The 19,750-nt window shown below is 55.8% G+C and overlaps 1 protein-coding gene across 1 annotated transcript in view; it reads right to left on the reverse strand.

Moving 5' to 3' along the window:
- C22H3orf20 (chromosome 22 C3orf20 homolog) overlaps positions 243–19,750 on the reverse strand; it is a 49,936-nt gene continuing 30,428 nt past the window's right edge. The window contains exons 9-15 of the mRNA XM_018066684.1: positions 17,003–17,126; positions 15,468–15,720; positions 10,644–10,947; positions 8,527–8,634; positions 7,306–7,448; positions 962–1,096; positions 243–528 (exon numbers count right to left, since the gene is read on the reverse strand). Coding sequence (XP_017922173.1) covers positions 243–528; positions 962–1,096; positions 7,306–7,448; positions 8,527–8,634; positions 10,644–10,947; positions 15,468–15,720; positions 17,003–17,126 — 1,353 coding nt within the window. The remainder of the gene's footprint in view (positions 529–961; positions 1,097–7,305; positions 7,449–8,526; positions 8,635–10,643; positions 10,948–15,467; positions 15,721–17,002; positions 17,127–19,750) is intronic.

Genomic DNA, 19,750 nt, shown 5'->3' on the forward strand with positions numbered 1-19,750 from the left:
TGCTGGGTGGGAAGTGCCGTATCTCTAAGGCCTTGGCCTGGAAAGGGCTGTCAGGGCCTCTGGCTTCGTAGGAGCCAGCGCGTCCCACGGCCGCACCCGGATGCTGGCGGCACGCTCGTTTATTAGGCTGAGTTCAGAGGAGGGGTGGGAGGCTGGAGAGGCAGGGCGGGGGCAGGGGCGCCCAGGAGGGGCGTGGGTGGGGCTGCATCTGGGCCATGCTCCGGGTGCCCACGGGGGTGGCATCACTTCTTGGAGGCCTGCTTCTTCCAGGTGGCTGTCTTCTTATTGCTCTTCCAGGCTTTGTTGAGAGCACGCAGATCCAAATCAGCCTGGATCATTCTAGAAACCAAAGCAGAGAGAAGCAGGCGCTGGGTGACGGGTGGAGAGGGCTGGGCTGCCGGCACCCGGACCTCCCTGGCCTGAGCCGGGGGGCGGGCCCCACCGCCTCGCAGCTGAGGCCCCTGGGTGTTGCTCCGGTCGGGGGTCCTGGTGACACCTGTGACCTTCCTGGTGCTCAGTTTGGATTTTCTGTCTTCATGAGAAATAAGAGGTTTTCATGCAGAACACGATTTGCTTCACCGTTACCATGGCCAGCGCGCTGGATCTTGAAGGCCTAGGATGTTTCTTGCCAGGAGGCAGCAGGCAGTCTCAGAGCAATGGGCCTGGGCCGTGGGGCTTCGCCGAAAAGTCTACCAAAGGCCAACATCTCCACCACCCAGAGCACTGCCGGCAGCACCAGGGAGCCGCCTCCAGGGCCAGCTGGACATCATGCTGATAAAAAAGGCCAGACGTCCTGGATTCCTGGAGGACCCACGCCCGGGGGGGCAATGACCTGCCCAACGCCACTTGGGCCCACGAGGCCTCTGCGGCCTGTGGTGGAGCCGGGAGACCTTCCGTGAGCCACACCCATTCTGCAGACCACAGGAGGGTCCCTGAGCCCTGGGCCGGGGTGGCCACCTACTTCCTCTCGCCTTCGGTGGAGGGCTCCTCCAACTTGTCCCCCAAGGCCAACGAGGAGAGGCTTCCTTGGACGTCCCCCGAGACCGCTTTCTTGGATGAGGTGGGGTCTTCCAGGCTCGGGACGGAGGCTATAACGCTGCAGGGGAGGCAGGGAGGGGAGGGAGCACTCAGTGGAGGCACAGCAGGGGGGAGAGGGGGCCCAGGCCAGCTGCCCTGGCTCTTCGCCAACCCATCAAGGTTCCGGTTCCGAGAAAAGGGCGCTGGAGCTTCTCCTCCTGAGGTGGATGGAGGGAGGACCCCCTGGGACCCGAGACTCCCTGGAGCTCAGTTTCCCTGGCTTCTGTTTACAGCTGGACCTGCCCTTAACCCTGTGTCTGCCACATCAGGTACACCCAACGCTGACTACTGGAAGTAGGCCAAGGGGGCTCCGCAGGGCAAGCAGAGAGAGGCACGGAGGCCCAACAAGTTGGCCCCCATGTACCGGGTTAAGGGCTGACTGCGTCCCCCCTGATCCTCAGGCTGAAGTCCTAACCGCTGGGACCCCCAGAACGTGACTTCATTTGGAGATGAGGAGTTGAGACGGAGCCACACCAGAGCAGAGTGACCTCTCATCTACCTGGGGTCCTCACAAAGCGGGGAGTGTGGACGCAGACACGCCTGGGGGACGCCTCGTGAGGACAGCCGTGCTGCCCGGCCCGGGAGCCCCCAGGAGCGGGAGTGGGGCGTGAACAGACCCGTCCCTGGTGCCGCGGAGGGAGCGCGGCGGCCACGCCTCCGTCTGGCCTCTGGCCTCCTGAGACTCCGGGTGGCACCTGCTCAGGCCTCTACAGTGCTCACCCCTCAGCGCACCTCAAGGCTCTGCAGCCATCACGGACGATGTGCACTCTCCTCGGAGAGCCCGGCCTCCGGAGGCGGCTGGCTCCCTGGTGGGCTCCCCTTGGCTGAGGGCGGATGGCGTGAACGGAGGGGGCCCTCCCTCCTGGCAGCTTCAGGGGAGGGCCTGGCGGGGGCGGGCTTCTCCCTGGCACTGGGCCCCACCCCTCACGGCGCCCTCCTTGCACCGAGCCTGCGGGTGCAGCTGAGGAGGAAAGGCTCCCCATGCTGGGCCCGGCCCGCCGCCAGCTGCCCCTCTTTCCACTGGCGCTCCTCCTTCCAGTGTAAGCATGCTGTCAAGCGGCACAGCCGGGAAGCGCGGCCCCTCATGGATGGTGGCACTTCACAGTTTACAAGCCTCTGCTTCAGTTTATACGGAACACTACAGTTTACAGAGCCTGGCGAGGATTTCATGGGCGCTTACAGCACTGTGCTCCCTGTTGGAAACGCACTCTTCACAGACAGCTGGTCAGCTGAGAAGGGGTTCTGGCATTTACGAGTGTCTTGTGGTCGACAGAGAGCTTCACAGGGTGCCTGGAACCTTACAGTTTGTGAAGCACGTTCCCAGCTCCCAGCTCAAGGCCATCTCCAAGTCTGGGTCAAGGGCACATGGAGTTACAGGACGCTCTGGAGTCCATGGGGCACGTCAGCGTTCACAGCCCCTGTGGCTGGTGGGGCAGGCGACGCTGGCAAAGGACTCGCTCTTTCAGACTTCACCTCAGTCTGCACAGCGCTCCCGGGCTCCCGGGCACACGGCAGTTTAAAAAGCATGCTGTCATCGCAGAGCACATCGCCTCTCAGAGCTTCTTGTTCCCTTGACTCCCTGCTCGACATGGTCCTGGGAGCACGGGGTCCCCTCCCTATGGTAGCGGGCAGGTGGCTGTCTGATGCCGTGCGCGGGGCACTGCCCGGCCCCACCTCTCCTGGCACCTGTCTGCCTTCTCTGCTCCCTACGCCAGTGGAGGGGCTGCAGGAGGGGTCCTCGCCTGCCAGGCCTCTGTAGGGGGCTCACCTCCTGGAACATCGCCCAGCGGCTGGGCCAGAGCCACGCTTCACTGTCCTTTCCCCACCGCCCCCTGCCAGGCCCTGTGGGCAGGCCCAGGTGGCAACAACCACAACAGCGGCGGGTGGATCTGTGTCTGCGGCCCTGAGTGTGGGCCAACCTGCCTCCCTGGGCCCACGCCCTCTGAATCCAGGTGGCAGCAGGGCTTCCCTGCTGGCTCAGGCGGTAAAGAACCTGCCTGTGATGCATGAGAGCCAGGTTCAACCCCTGGGTCAGGAAGACCCCCTTGGAGAAGCGAATGGCAACCCATTCCAGTATTCTTGCCTGGAGAATCCTGTGGACAGATGGCGGCTACAGCCCATGGGGTCGCAAAGAGTCAGACATGCTTAGCAACTAAACCACCACAGACAGAGGTGGCCGGAAAGCAGAGCCCAGTGGGTGCGTCTCCTGAGACTTCCTGTGCTAGTCACATGGCGGGGTCCCCTTGCCCCCCCCCCCCCAGCCTGCCCCTGTGCCCTGGAAGGGCTGTGGCTCGCCATGTCTTAGGAACTCAGAGCGCCACCAAGGGGAGAGGCGGAGTCAGGCAGAGCAGGAAGGGCCCTGGGTGAGGGGTGCCCAGCGGAGGAGTCACAACATGAGTCGGGGTGACCCCGATGGGGAGGCGCCCCCCCCCCCCGATCCCTCCACAGCCCCCAGCCACGGAGCTCACCTTGAGGAGGCCTTAGCGCCTGGGGCCTATCAAGGGCTCCACTTCCTCTGGTCTTGTCCCTCAAAGCTGCCTGGGCTACCCTCCTGCTCAGACCACCCCCGCCCCTGGCTGCCAGCCACACCTGCAGTCTGGGAATCTGATGGCCCAGCCTCCATCACCCCCACCCTGGAGGGTGTCTTTCCTGCCCCGGGTCGTGTCACCACCCTGCCCTGGTCCTCTCTGCAGCCCAGCATGCCTCTGCCCACGGGCACCCATCGCAGGGCCTGCCAGCAGCACAGCCTGCCGTGGCCACAAGGAGGCCTGCCCGAGCCTCATGAGGGCGGTGGGAAGAGCAGCCACCAAACACCCAGGTGGCAGCAGCTCAGACTCACGAGGCGTCACCTCCCCAGGACGTCACCCTGCATCCTCCCAGCTGTCCTTCTGACCCAGCTGCTGCCCCCCGGCCCCGGGCTCTCGTGACCGTGCCAGCCTGCTGAGCCCTCCTGCGGTGGGGGGCCCCCTCGCACACCGAGCCCCTTATGCCACTGCCTGAACCCTGCCGCAGAGCCACAGTGTGTCAGAGAGAAGCCAAGGGGGTGAGGAGAAGGCGGGCCGGCGCGGAGGCGTGCTGAGTACAGGGCTGCCGGGGCCGGAGGCTCACCATCTGCTGGATGTCTGTGGTCTCCAGGCTGGCCCTGGCTCCCAGCTGTGGCGCTGGGACCAGGCCAGGAGCCTTCACTGGGCCCTGTGTAGGTCGCCCTGTCCTGGGGGTCAGAGACGACAGCTGGGGCCATGCCCGCAGCATGCTGCTCCTCCCCTGCCTCCGCGCAGCCTGGCTGGCTGTGTGCTGAGGGGCCTGGGGAGGCTCCCTCCTGGGTGGGCCTGTGTGGGGGGAAGGAGCCGCAGCACAGAGCAACCCAGAGGCCTCCTGAGGGAAGGCAGGCTCACCCCGGGGTGCGGGCTGTGGGACTGATGTGGACTGGTTGGTGGGGCATGGAGGGGACGATCCAGCGGCCGGAGGGAGAACGGGACCTGGTGCTATCGGAGTGGAAAGCGGGGGCGGTGGGGGGAGGGTGGCCTCTGAGACCAAACCAGCACTCGCCCCCAGGAGCCCACGAGCTGAGGAAACAGCCCCTTTCCTCCCTGCTGCGGCAAGTACCCACAGAGCATCTCCGTTCCCCTCTTTTAAAACTGTGAAAAGTAACATAAGATTATCACCTTAACAGTTGTTCAGTGTACAGTTTAATAGTATGATGTATATAGCATGACGGATGTTCACATTGTTGGGTAACAGATCTCTTGAACTTTTTCATCCTGCAAAGCTGAACCTGTCCCCGTTAAACAAGCCTCCCCACCCCCGGCCCTTGGCAACCACCACTCGACTCTGTCTCTATGGACCTGACTGCTGTAGGGGCCTCACATAAGTGCAACCGCACAGTATTTGTGGTGTGTCTGGCTTATTTCACAAAGAAAGAAGCGTCCCGGTTCACCCATGTTGCAGCAGGAGTCAGAACTCCCTTCCTTTTTAAGGCTGAATAGTACTCCACGGTGTGGACAGACCACGCTTTGCTCATCCACTCACCCATCGATCGGGCGGCTTCTCCAATGCTTAGTGCACTTCACTCCCCTTCACGCCAGTTTCCGGCCCTATGGATGAGCAGCAGTAGTGCAGACCCAGGTCTCGTCCACCTCCAAATCCCTAGGGCCGAGCGCAAGGCTGGGCAAGCGGCAGCTGATTAGAAACTGACCGAGTGGCCTGACGTTCAGGCTGGAAAGAGGTGGCCTCTGGAGAGAGGGCTCTCCCATCACTGGAGGCGTGCAGAGGTGGCTGATGATCAGGAGACGCCCTGTATGCCAGCCTCTTCTTGCTCTGACCCGGCCTCTGATGCCCTGGGACAAAATCACCCCTCGGTCTTCATTCGACAGACATTTCCCAAGGGCCTCCTTTGTGCTGGGCCCTGAGAAGAGGATGTGAAGACAAGAAAGCGGGGATCCAGGGCTGGTGGGGCAGGGCTCCCAGCCCTCTGATGGCTTCACACACGCCGAGACCTGCAGCCACTTCCCACCCTCTGCCTGGGCCTCACGGAAGGGCCGGCCTCAGGCGGCCCTGCCCCCCAGGGCTGTAGGAGCCTGGGGCCTTCCCGGGAGCCTTGCAGCACCCCCTCACTGGCCATGCCCTGAGCACCCCCACTTTCATGCTGTTCGTCACAGTCAGCCTCTGAGAGGACCCAGCCCCAGCCACGGTCTGACTGCTAAGACACGAGAGACCCCAGGCAAGAACCACCGGGCTGAGCCCAGTCAGAGACAATAACCAACGATTCTCTGGCTTCACACAGCTAAGCTGGGGTGATTTGTTTTGCAGATACAGACAGGAGGAACTGTTGTTATGGCAACATCTTCTGGTAGAGATTCCATTCCCTTTGCCCCTGAGTGCTTTGAAACTGTCAACGTTAACAGGCCTTTTGAGAATTAGGAGGCGTCCTACTGGTTTATAATATTTTCAGGAATCTGCCCCTTTCCAACTGCAAGAACCCGGATTGTGTGCATGTTGCGGGGGGTGGGGGGGGTGGGTCAGGTGGGAGTGGGGCTGTGAGTACGCACACATGAGCGCACACCTGTATGACTTCCCCATCATTTCTCAAAAATGTTGTAAACATGACATCGGTTCCCTTCAGAGCCCTTGAACATAGCAAAGTAGGGACCTGGCACTCATTTTAGCACTAACAGCAGCACCGGGCCTGTCGCTTGCAGCCTCTCAGGAAACGCTGGGGAGCGTCTGGCCCCGTCCAGGACAGGGCGCAGTGCGCTTCCCCTCACCTTCCCACTTGACAGACACACAAGCAGAGGCCCAGGGAGCCTGAGCGCTTGGCCCAGATCGCACAGAGAGGTGGTCTTTCTCCTGCCTCCCCCGCTCCTTTCTATCTTAGGCGTACGCAGTGTTTCCCTCTGTAGCTCATCCTTTTGAGGACGGCTATCCCTTGTGTAACAGTCTTTGGCAGCTCCAACACCCCTCAGTGGAGGGCCGGCCTTCTGAGCATTTCTGAAAGTGCCTCCGCCCATGGCTTGGCTCATCTTCTGTTTGGCCCCTCCAGCCGTGTCTCCCCTCCTCCTTCGGTCTCGGCGTATTTTTACTTAGACCTCGCAGCCCCTCTGCCTCCATCTTCCCTTCACCTGGGATTCCCGATGAGCTTGTCTCCAAGGACCTCCAAGCCCCCCACTTTGAGTTTCAGCCACAACGTTCCTCTCCACACTGTCAGCGTCTGCCCTTCCACAGGCTCTTCCAGCTCCTGCCTTCCCCACTAAGCATTTCAGGATTCTGGGGTCGCGGCCTGACCTCCAGGTCCCTCCAGGAGTGGATTTCTCCCCAGACCTCTTTAGGGTCAGGCAGACATTCTGATAAAGCCCAAACTCAGCGCCCTGGGGAGACATTGGCTGAGGACTCCTAGAAAACTGAGGGCCTGGTAGGAGGTGCGGGCTACCGGACTCAGCACGTTGGGGGCGCAGTCAGAGGCAGGCCCGTGATGGCGGGCAGGCAATGCTTCTTAGGCAGGTGCTGCCCGAGCACTCAAGAATCCGTGCAGACTCCCAATACCATCGTCAGCAGCGTCATAACCCCAGGCTTGTCCCTGGACCAGGCGATACCCTCTTGCCACCGAGACACCTACCTTTGTTTGTTCCTCCCGTGCCAAGGGGGGCCCAGGCACCTCCCACAGCGCCAGCCCCTCCCTCCCAGCCACCCTGCCCTGCGCCCAACCCTCACCCCACACGTTTCATGCTTTACCTGAATTTGTAGTTCTCAGGCAGGAAGTAGCCCATCTTGCAGTCCTGTCGAGCCTGGAAGATCTGTTTCAGCAGATTCTGCCTGCTGAAGCCATAGCCGTTCAAAACGCAGCCCCCAAAGAGTAGCTTTCCCCCAGCGAACATCTGTTGACACACAAGAAGGACACAGTGCAAGCTGCCCTCGGCACTAAATCTCAGGATGGGCCGCTGGCTCTCAGGGCCTGTTCCCGGATCCGAGCCTCCCTTTGGTGGCTCCAGGGAAGGGTGTGCTCTTGCCCAAGTGCCCCAGTGAGTGTGGCTGAGCCTGTTCCCTAGCCAGACCTCTGGGTCAGAGGGCGGCCTCACCGTCCCAGCCTTTGCTCCCTGCAGGCCTGACCGGCTAAAACGCCCCTTCGCAGAGCCCTGGGGCGAGAAAGTGTCTTTCTTCTCAGAGGCCCCCGACCTGCTCTGCCTCTAAGCCACTTATCCCGTATCGCTGATCATCTGGTCCTGGCGGTCGGGGGCCCCCTGAGGGCAGGAAACGTAGTTTCTCCTACTAGTCTCTGAACCCGTAACCCTCTGTGTGTCAGTCTCAACAAGAGAGGCCTGTCTGAGGTTTCTGTGCAAGGGTACCTGTTTGTTGCAGCCCAAACCAACAAGGAAACAACAAACATTCAACAGAAGGAACACAAGTAGAGAAATAGAGAGATTCTTGTGCTGCAGGTAAAAATCATAACTAAAAAGCAGGATTTCAAAGTCAGAACATTTTTGGACAGGCCAGATACCAAAATGAGAGCAGGGTGTGCCCCAGGGCTCCCCACAGCGCTGGTGCCGGCAGGCACCCAGTGCGAACAATGAGGCCATCTGGGGGAGATGATAGAGTGATTCTTTTTCTAAACTGCATTTTCCAAAATCTCTACAACGAATACACATGCTTATACGATATCCTGTATTTAGAAAAACAGTACTTAAAAGTAAACAGGTGAAGAGGATTTGTTTCTTTGGGTGAAGCATCCCCTGCCCCTCAGCCTCCTGGGATGGGGACTTGTGGGGTCAGCCTGGGGTGGGAGGCTGGGTTCGGGGGACGAGGGTCCAGGCTGCAGCCCCGGCTCAATGTGCTGGGGGCCTCTCGGTCTGTGCTGCTCTCTGGGCCTCGGCCTGGCCCCCACGCCTGCGATTCGGCGAGGGTAGCGGCTGCAGAGGCCCGGGTGGTGGGCAGCGGGTGGCCCTGGGCCCGGCTCACCAGAATCATGCCGTGCACCACAGCGTACTTCTTCACCAGCAGGGGCGGGTCCCTCTGCAGCGGGCCATCCAGGTCGTAGCGCAGCAGGCGATAGGGGTCGTGCCGGCACTGCCGAGAGAGAAAGCAGTGCCTGTCGCCCCCATGCCAAGGAGATGCACTGGGATTCCCATGTTCTCAGCCAAGTTGGGCTCCCCCGAGCCACGAACCACAGCCCCCCTCTAACTCCTGCCCAAGGGCCCTTGAGCCCCTGCTGTGACCGTCCCTTGACCCCTCCCTTGACCATCCCCAGAGGATGTCTTGGGTCCATTCAGAGCCCTCTACTGGTGAAGGTCATTGCAAACATGACTGCTCCCACCATGTGACATCCACGAGCCAGCCTCCTGGGGTCTGCAGGATTTGTTTCTCCCCTTTACCTGAGAGAAGCCCTGCAGAGATCTGCAGGTGGGTCCTGTTCCTGGGGGTCCCCCTTTCCAGGACTCCTCCTCGCTCTATCTACGCTGGCTGGCTGCCTCTCTGAACACTCCCCGTCACCCAGTCTAGCCAGAACCTGAACTGAACGTATACTTCTGGGTACAGCCTGGTCAGTCCAGAGTAAAGCTGGTCTCTCTCCTCTCCTCCTTGTATGCCACAGATCCATTGATATGACTGCTGTGTAATGTGATGTCTTCTGATTTTATCTGTCTTTTGTTCCAGGTGCCCCTAGCTATCCTGTCTGCCCTTTCAGTTCAAAATGTGAAACCACACCCAGGATTCTAACTATCAGAGCAGAGGAACATCAGGGAACATTTCTGCCTTAACCGAAGACCCCAGAATGGTGGAACCAGAGTCCCCATGAGATCCAACACCACCCCAGGCCTGTCCTCTGTCCTTAAATCCCGCCGCTCACTCCTGCCCTGCTTCACTCACCTCGAGCCAGACCTGTACCATTCACACTGCCCACACTGGGCCCCCACGCCTTCCTGGACTTCCAGACAATTATTCGTGAACAACAAATAGCCCTGAGATAAACTAAAGTCAATGCTAATCTCCCACATGGCCAGGGATGTTACCCATACATGGGCAGATGCAGAGCAGGTACTCGGTAATAATGCTCATGGGATCTAACTAAACTGGAGCTGGCTCCAGAAGATACACGTGGCTTTCATGTACGAGCCCCATAGGAAGTCTTCCGGCATCTGATCAGAAAGGTTCCACTGGCAAGCCTGAGCCCTGGCTGGCGTGCAGACCCGAGGGGGGACACTCAGGGGTCAGGGAGGTGGCACCCCAGGGAAGAGGGCTGGAGGGGCATCCCCAGGGCATACGTGGAAACTTAGCATCCGGGTGGCAGCTGGAAGAAGAGAGGGCCCAGGGCACTGAGGCTCTGCAGGCAGTCAGCAGGAGGACGCGGAGCACTCGTGCTCACATGTGCTCACACCTGGGCCCTCTGCTCCCCGTGGTCTGAGGACGAGGTCACCCTGTGGAGCGTGCCAACCCTGCCGGGAACAGCCAAGACTTGGGAACAACTCTGCAGAAAGGGGTGGGTGGATTCCAGGCACGCCTGACTGACTGACCCCTGGGACTTCAAGCACAGTGAGCTGGAACCTGGCGCAGCCACTCCCTACCCACCTTCGCACAGGCCGCTGCCTCCACTGGGAACGCTCAACCACCAGCAAAAGCCTCTCTTCCTGGGAGCCATGGGATGACCCTAAGGCGGGCGGCCCTGTTCTGTGATCCTACAGGCCCTGTCCTCTCACGGCCCTCGCCAGGGCTGCCACGAGTGACCCCCTGGGCGCAGGACCCACACTGGGGTGCTCGGCCACGAACGCGCCAGAGCCCTGAGGGTTCCATGGCGGGCACGGCTCCTCTAAATGGTCTAGTGCGTGACCACCATGTGCAGCTTGTGGCCCGGAAAAACCGGCAGCACCCTGATGGGTCTCAAGGTCAGAACAGGCCCCCACCTCAAGTGGTGACATTCCTTGGGGACAGCAGGATAAGTGGGAGAGGGTAGGAAGAGTGTGTTCGAAGGCCCAGGGGAAAGGCGAGGGAACAGGGCCCCTGGGCGCTCAGTCAGAGGCCCAGCCCACCGCAGCCCCAGGGGCGTCCCCTCCACCCGCCTCCTGGGCCTGCACGGGACTCACCTGGATGCAGGGAGAGGCACGGCCCTGCTGCCGGTGGCTGTAGAGCACGTCCAGCAGCCACTGGAGCTGCCCCGACCTGGTGGGGTTCTGGCCCGACACGACCCCAAACACCAGCACCTGGCTGGGGTCTCGGGGCGCTGACAGGAAGCGCTCCAGCTCCACGTCGGACACCAGGGGCGCCCGCACCAAGCACCTGCAGCCGGCCCGGATGTCCTCTTTGCTAATGAGCTTCCGCAGCACCAGGGGGCAGTCGGAGAGTGAGGCCGCCCACCTGGTGGGGCTGCGAACCTCTCCGGCCTTCGCTCTGCCAGGAAGAACAAGCAGGTGGCACTCAGAGGGCGGGGCGCAGGCTCCAGCAGCCCAGTCCCAGATCCAGGTGGACAAAGGCCACGTGGCCGCAGAGCTGCAGTCGAGATCCAGGCAGTTCTAGCCTGTCCTCCACCACTACTGTGCAGCTCTGCCTTCAAGGGGGCCCCTGACCTCTCTGTGCCTCAGTTTCCTCTGGTGCAAAGCGGTATTCACAAGGGAATCCATCCATCCAACAGACTCTAGAATCATCCTGAACACCTTTCTTTCTCACATATCTCATGTCCCATCCAGTCTATCAGCAAGCTTGTCCACTCTACTTTCAAAACAAATTGAGGATGCAACCACTTTCCCTGCCCACACTTCTAGGAACACACCTAAACCTTCAACTGCTCTTGCGTGGCTGCCTGCAAGTGCCTCCTAATGGGTCTTTCAATTATCCTGTTATAACCAGGTGGCTCAGCTGGTAAAGAATCCGCCTGCAATGCGGGAGCCCTGGGTTGGGAAGATCCCCTGGAAAAGGGAAAGGCTGCCCACTCCAGTATTCTGGCCTGGACAATTCCATGGACTCTATTATAATCCATGGGGTCGCAAAGAGTTGGACACGACTGAGTGACTTTCACTTCACTTCTTAACCAAGTCACATCCAGACATGGACAACTTATGATTATCAAAGGGGAAAAGAGTGTCGAGGGATAAATTAGGAGCTTGGGATGAACATATACACACTACTGTACATAAAATGGGGCTTCCCAGGTGGCCCAGTGGTAAAGAATCTGCCTGTCGACACAGATTCATGGGTTCAGTCCCTGGGCTGGGAGGATCCCCTGGAGGAGGAAACGGCAACCCACTCCAGGATTCTTGCCTGGAAAATTCCATGCACAGCGGAGCCTGGTGGGTTACAGTTCACGGGGTTACAAAGAGCGACTGCACATGCGTGTACATACAAAAGATAAACAACAAGGACCTATTCTATAGCACTGGGAACTCTACTCGGTATTTTGCAATAACCTGTAATTCTGTAATATTTTTTAAGGAAACTAACCTGAAAAGGTGTGTGTGTGTTTGTCGTATGCCTGAAAGGTTATTAATCAACTGTGCTGTTATATTTAGTCACTAGATCGTATCTCTTTGTGACTGCATGGACTATAGCCCACCAGATTCCTCTGTGCGTGGGATTTCCCAGGCAAGAATACTGGAGTGGGTTGCCATTTCTTCCTCCAGGGGATCTTCTTGACCCAGAGATTGAATCCTCATCTCCTGCACTGGCAGGTGGATTCTTAACCACCGAGCCAGCAGGGAAGCCCATTAATCTATTACACTCTAATTAAAAAATGTTTAAGAGCCAAGTCACACCATGTCACTCCTCTCTTCCAGCTCCCATCTGCACAGGATAAAAGCCAAAGTCCCTGCGATGCCCTCCCAGCCTGTGCTTGATCCGGCTCCTTTCTCACCCCCTTATTCTCCTCCAACATTCTCACCTTTGCTCGCTGCACCAGCCGCTCTGGCCTTTCCTCACCCTCCCACCTCAGGGCCTTTGCTCCTGCCGTTCCTGCTGCCTACTTGGCTTCACCCCCAGACACCCACTTTCTCACCTTCTTCATGCCTCTGTGCAAATGTCACCTCAGCAACACCTTCTCTGACCGTCCTGTTAGGAACTGCGTCCTTCCACCACCAACAAATGTCCCCTGGCCTTGCCTATTTTCCTTAGCACTGCTCACAATCCAAAACGATACACATTTTGCCTATTTATTTTGGTTATTTCTCCATCCCAACAGAACAAAAATTACGTGAAGCCATGAGTTTGGAGAGTTCTACTCAACAGGATAATAGTAAAGATTCAATTGTTGCTGTTCAGTGGCTAAGCTGTTTCTGACTCTTGTGACCCCATGGACTACAGCACACCAGGCTCCCAAGTCCTTCACTATCTCCCATAGTTTGCTCACATTCATGTCCATTGAATCGGTGATACCATCCAACCATCTCATCCTCTGTCATCCCTTTCTCCATTGGCCTTCAATCTTCCCTAGCATCATGGTCTTTTCCAATGACTTGGCCTTTCGCATCAGGTGGCCCAAGTATTGAAGCTTCAGCTTCAACATCAGTCCTTCCAATGAATATTCTGGGTTGATTTCCCTTAGGACTGACTAGTTTGATCTCGTGGCAGTCCAAGAGACTCTCAAAAGTCTTCTCCAGCACCATAATTCAAAAAAATCAATTCGTTGGCACTCAGTCTTCTTTATGGCTCAACACTCACATCTGTACATGACTACTGGAGAAACCATAGCTTTGACTAGACGGACCTTTGTCAGCTAAGTAATGTGCTGCTTTCTAATATGCCGACTAGGCTGGTCGTAGCTTTTCTTCCAAGGAGCAAGCGTCCTTTAATTTCATGGCCGCAGTCGCCATCTGCAGTGATTCTGGAGCCCAAGGAAATGAAATCTGTCATGTTTCCATTGTTTCCCCACCAATTTGCCATGATGGGACCGGATGCCATGATCTTACGGTTTTTGAATGCTGAGTTTTAAGCCAACTTTTTCACTCTCCTCTTTCACCCTCATTAAGAGGCTCTGTAGTTCCTCTCCACTTTCTGCCATTAGAGTGGTATCATCTACATAACTGAGGCTGTGGATATTTTTTCCCAGCAGTCTTAATTCAAGCTTGTGGTTTATCCAGCACAGCATTTCACACGATGTACTGTGCATAGAAGTTACATAAGCAAGGTGACGACATACAGCTTGCTGCACTCCTTTCCCAATTTGGAACCTCTCAGTTGCTCCATGTCTGTGTCTAACTGGTGCTTCTTGACCCACATAGAGGTTTCTCAGGAGACAGATAAGGTGGTCTGGTATTCTCAACTCTCAAAGAATTTTCTGCAGTTTGCAGTGATCCACACAATCAAAGGCTTTAACAATAGTCAATGAAGCAGAAGTAGATGTTGTTCTGGAATTCTCTTGCTTTATGATTCAACAAATGCTGGTAATTTGAACTCTGGTTCCTCTGCCTTTTCTAAACCCAGCTTGTACATCTGGAATTTCTCAGTTCACATCCTGTGGAAGCCTAGCTTGAAGGATTTTGAGCATAATCTTGTTAGCGTGTGGAATGAGAGCAACTGTATGACAGATTGAACATTCTTTGGCATTGCCTCTCTTTGGGACTGGAATGAAAACAGATCCTCGTAAAATGAAATGGACAGTCTCTGTGGACCTACAGGATCTAGCAGACATGCACATGCTCTGTGACAGCAACTTCACACCCAGGAATGTCCCAGCCAGAAAGAAGGGCATATCCAAACACCGGCATGGTCTGTCATTACCCAAACAGTAAGCAACTAAATATTCGTCAACATTAGGATGTACAAAATTTTTAGTGTAATCCTACAATAGATTATCATATAGCAATGAAAAGAGGCAGAATTTTGCCACACAGAACAACACGGATAAATCTCACAGTGTAACACTGAGCAAAAGAGGCCAGACCCAAAAGGATACATACTGAACGGTTCTGTTGAAATAAGTTAAAAAATAAACACTAAAGGGAAATTCTATTTCTTGGGGCTGATGGGGTATGCTCACTTACAGATACACACTGAGCTATACACTTAGGATTTTTTTTTCATTTTTCTGTATTTTATAAAAATTTTTAAAGCATATGAGATACCTTGATCCTATGCATTTTTCTAAGTTTTCTTGAAACCTCATCAATCAGAAGGTGTCACTTCCTGCCTCACAGTTGTGGAACAGCTTCCTCTGAGGCTCACGGGTCTGCCTGGCCCGGCTCCTGCCTGCCTTTCTGTGCTGACTTTGTGTCCCTCTCCCGCCTTCCTCACGATGCTCCACCCTGGTTTCCTCTCTTTCCCTCACTCACACCAGACTCGTTCTTGTCTCAAGGTCCCTGTGCTTGTTTTGTCCTCTGCCTCATGTTCCTTCCCCATCCTTGTTTCTAATCCTTCAGACCTCTATTAACATATCTCTTCAGAACTGCTTCCCCGACTGTCTACCTAGGGGAACACATCCCACCCCCTTCCCAGTCACTCTCCATGCTTGGGGTTGGCTGGCCTTTTACCGGATGGTAAACATCCTAGTCTTTGCAGCGCTGGTGGTCTCAGTTACAGTGACGCACCATTTTTGTCCTCACAGGAAAGTGACTACAGACCACAGATGAATGAGTGGGCGTGGGCATGTCCCAGTAAAACCTTACTCTTGGGTCCTAACATTGGAATTTCCTATCATTTCACATGTCACAAAAAACTCTTTTGATTTTTTTCCTCCTAAGCATTTAAAAACATAAAAATGACTCTTCGCTAGCCCATAAACAAAGCAGGCAGTGGGGGCCAGACTTCAGCCCTGGCCGTAGCTTGCCAGCCTATGCTCTAACCCTTTCTACTTTCTTCCCAGGCTTTATCCCCATCTAAGATATTTTAGCTGCTCACAGGCCTCTCTTCTGTCTTTTCTCCCTCGGGTTTGTCCACCGTTGTGACCCTCCTACCCCTCTTAGCATCTGACACATGAAGCCCACCTGCGTGGAGCCACGGCCTTGGTGTGGAACTTGCTTGGCTTCTTCCGCGTGGGGCTCACAGGAGCCGACTCAGGCTCTTCCTTTGAAGGCCCTTCAATCAAGGACTCGGGTCGGGCTGACTGCGACCGTAGCAAGAGCGTATCTCCGGAGTACAGACTCAGCTTGGTGCTGCGCTCGGGGAAGAGCCCGGACTTCAGTCTGGTCCGACTGCCTTCCGCCTCTTCCTTTACTGGGTATTTGATGGTGAACAGGCCTGTGGACAGAGGACCCTGGGGTTGCTCCCCTGGCCACCGTGCCTTCTGTGAGGCTGCACGCTCGCCGCTCCTCTCCGGCCTGCACTCCCTGGAGTCTGATGCAGGACTGCCCCCACTACTGTTGTCTGGCCCAGCGCTCCCACCCCGGTGCGGGGGGTGGGCCACTCAGAGCCGGCCGAATGGAGGAACACATCACCTCGATTCTGGCCCTCTGTCAAGAACCCAGCTCTGATCCCTCCTGCCCCATGGGCCTGTGTTTCACTCAGCTTTGAGTTCCTACAGTGCTCAGTATAGAGGCTGGGTGCCCAGCGTGTCCCCGCTGGCCCCGGTGCCTCCAGCTCTGTTCTTTGCTGTACTGACTGTCTTTTGTTTTCTCTACTAGACTGGCCAGAGACCTCCCATTTCTTCATTCACTTACCAAACGCTTCCTCAGTGTTGGGCATAAAGATGATCCCGCACAGGGCTCCCTGCCTCTGGGAGCTCCAAGCAGGAGTTGGGGACAGGGGTGGGAAAGCAAAGAAATATCCATAATGCTAGGTGGGAAGACTTATGGTCAGAGCATGGACGAAGTGCTGTGGGAGCCCAGAGGGGTGTGCGACAGTCTGCCAGAAGGCACAGGCAGGCTTTCCAGAGGCAGGGCGCAGCTGAACGGAGTGTCTGGGGACAAGGAGCAACTCCCCAGGGAGGCTGCGGGGGCACCACAGCCCTTGTGTGCCCAGCCAGGGGATGGCATGGGGTGGGAGAATCGATGTTTCTTCATACCCAGGCCCATGAGCAGTGAGGAAGAGAGCTCAGACGTGGGAGGGGTCTCGAGGCCAGCCAGCCCTGGAGACTCCACAGGCCTGATAGGGTCAGCCTGGTGACTTGGCTGTTTTCCTCTCTTCTACCAAGACCTTCAACAAGGGGAGGAACAGGGGGTACACGTGGATGATGGGCGATATGGGCGATGGAGCCAAAAAGTGAACCTGTGTGGGTGGGTGTGAGGACAGAGAGAGCAACAGAAAGACCAAGAGAAACCCAGGAAAAAAGCAATCACGTGGAGACATAAAGACGCACAGAGAGCTCTCAGAAGCTGAGGTTGGCAAAGGCCGCCATTATCAGCTGAGCGGCCCTGAGGAAGCTCCTTCCCCACTCTGAGCCTCGTCGTCCCATCACTAATGGGGAATCCTGCTGCGCCATCTCCTGGGGGTGGTGAAGAGCTGTCCTCGGAGGTGACCTGAAGGTGGCCCAGGATCTGGGAAGCCCTGGAACAGGACTGCACCCCCGTTTCTGCCTCCCTACCTGCCGCCAGCAGGATGGAGTTCATGAACTGGGACACTGTCTTCTGAAATCGCCTCTTGATCTCTGCCAGGGCCCGGCTCATCTTAGATATCTTTTCGTCCATGGTGCTGATTCTGCGGGTTATCTAGGGAGAGGCCGAGGGAAGGGCATCAGCAGCAGCCCCACCGGGAGCCGTCTGCCCGGTCCAGTGACCACAGGCGTGGCCCGGCACAGAGGATGTGCTGTCCTTGCAGGGGACCCACCTTGTCCCCTCGGCCCAGCGAATTCCTGCAAGCTGACTCAACCTGCCTCAAATGTCCCCTTCCCCCAGGGATGCTGGCTGCTCTGGGCAGAACTGTTCCTTGCCTTGGACCCCCACTGTGCTCTCTATGGGGTAAGACAGAGGTTAGGTAGCCCTTTGTGCTCAGCTGCATGGGAGCCTGTCTCCCCAGCCAGACTCCAACCTCCCGGAGGACAAGCATCGGCTCTTGGTCTCCCTTGCATCTAGGAGCCAAGCACACGGGAGGCGCTCAGCTTACGCTTGCTGTATTAGGAATAACTGGATGGCCAAATGCCTCTCGGGAGCCTCTGCTGCCTGCATGACCCTCAGAACCCTTTCTCCCTGCTGGCAGCTCTCAGCTGGGAGGCCACCGTGTGCCAGGTTCCATAGACTGACTGGTACCCATGGGCGCCAGGCCAGGTCTCTAGCTCAGTTAGGGATTACTGCAAACGGCCACCTTGGCTCCAAGGCTCCTGGGAGGCAAGTTGAGGCCATCTCTGCTTCTGCTGGGCTGGATCGAGGCTCAGCTTCTGGAGTTCATGCAATCAGTGTCTGACTTTTTTTCCAGGAAGTCCTGGCCGACTTGCTAAGCCAGCAGTAATCACTCTCCATGCTGAGCTTGCACACCTGCTCATTCCTGGCTTTCCTGCCCTGGATTCTGATCACCTTTTCCTTTATCCCTAAAACTTCACCAGTCCCCTGAAGCAGGGTCCATGATGTCTGTATCTCCCACTTCACACAGAGGAGGTGGGAAGCAATTTTTCCCCTGAAGAATTGAAGCCTCAAGTAGAGAACAGGGTGGGCGGTGGACAGATTTTTGAAGAACAGTGACGTCAGCTACATGTCCCTTTTTGTCCTGCAGGCAAGGCTTCTGTAAAGAATGCCCCAATTAACAGCAAAGCCTCAACCATCCTTCTGATGGTTGGTCCCAACCTCTGTCTCTGGGCTAATTTTATTTATTTTTAATTTATACCCAGTCTGCTTCCAAAAAGGATTTGAGGCAGTACTGGGTGAATAAAGCATTTAAAATGAGGCATTTCCTTGCTTCCAAAGTGCTGCCTTGATAGAAATATTTAGTGAGGAGCCTGACTGCAGGGCCATAAAATCTGGGACTGCCACTCTGCCTGTCACTCTGATGGGTGGTTCCTTTCAGGGTAATGCGTGTCTGGGGAACCATTTAACAAGTTTTCCAGTGACAGGGACTGTGAGGGAAGAGGCCACCTTACCCGCATCCCTCAGCTTCCCTAGATGACTACAGGTTTGCTGATGGGTGACAGGTAGCCCCAAATACACACACACACACACACACACACACACACACACACACCTCTGAAGGAGCTGAACTGAATTTTAAAATCACACACACACACACACACACACACACACACACACCTCTGATGGAGCTGAACTGAATTTTAAAATCCCAGAAAAGAAGTGTGGGAAAGTTGGGTGGGCCTTTACACATCACTATACAAATGGGGAATCTGAGACCCAGGAAGGGATGGTAGATGAGACGGCCCGAGGCCCCCTCCTAGACAAGGCTCTCTCTCTCAAGATTTCACATAAAAATATCGAGATGCTTAACCTGCAAGCGAGGCTTGACATTTGGAAATCCTGCTTCCCACAATAAGCTTGATAGTTCCTCATTTGTCGTTTTTCTGGTCAGAAGGTTGTAAAATCCAGTACACCACCCTGCATTCTCAAAGAGAAGGGGTTGCGACGAGGACGCTTCAGGGCAAGTCAGTTTCCTCTGTCAACATTAACACCTACACTATCACCCAGAATGCAGTGGTTTTCAGAAGCTGTCTTAATGTATTTGCCTGTTTATCCCTACACTAAATGTCCCCAAGACAGTTATGTGTTTTGAGTTATGACGTCCGTATCTGATTTCAGTGCCTTTAGACCATGAAAGTTTTCTACCTTGCTTTATGTCACTGGGTATGTTCCAGTGTTTCCTACTTTAGAGTCTATGGGAACTTACATAGAATTTATATCCTGCTGTTGTGTGAAAATTGTATATCTGAATCCTAAGTACGTTGAATCGGTTCATAGTGCTCTCCATGCCTACTGTATCCTTCTACTTTTTCCAATCTATTAATTCTGCTAATTTTTGAGTTTCATATTGAAACTCCAACTAAAATCTTAATTCCTCTACTTAAAAAATAACTAATCTATCGTAGAACTGTATGTAAGTTTGTTCTGCATTTTTCAAATCGCTTGTAAATGTGCTGTCATACTTTTATAATTTAAAAGAAAGCGTCACAGTGTACTTGTTAACAAGCAACTTTCGGCTCCCTTCTGCACAGTCCGCCTCTGCAAGCTTCCTGCCGTGGGAATCCCACCTTTAGGTTCCTGCTGCAGATCTGCTAGAGATATGAGGCAAGCTGCACATGTGGTTTTGAATGTTCCTGAAGCCACATTAAAAGTTCTCAGAAGATGAAATCAATTCTAATAACATATTTATCTAACACAATATGTCAAAAATATGA

Source organism: Capra hircus, chromosome 22 (assembly GCF_001704415.2).
Source record: "Capra hircus breed San Clemente chromosome 22, ASM170441v1, whole genome shotgun sequence".
In the NCBI taxonomy this organism is placed as follows: domain Eukaryota; kingdom Metazoa; phylum Chordata; class Mammalia; order Artiodactyla; family Bovidae; genus Capra; species Capra hircus.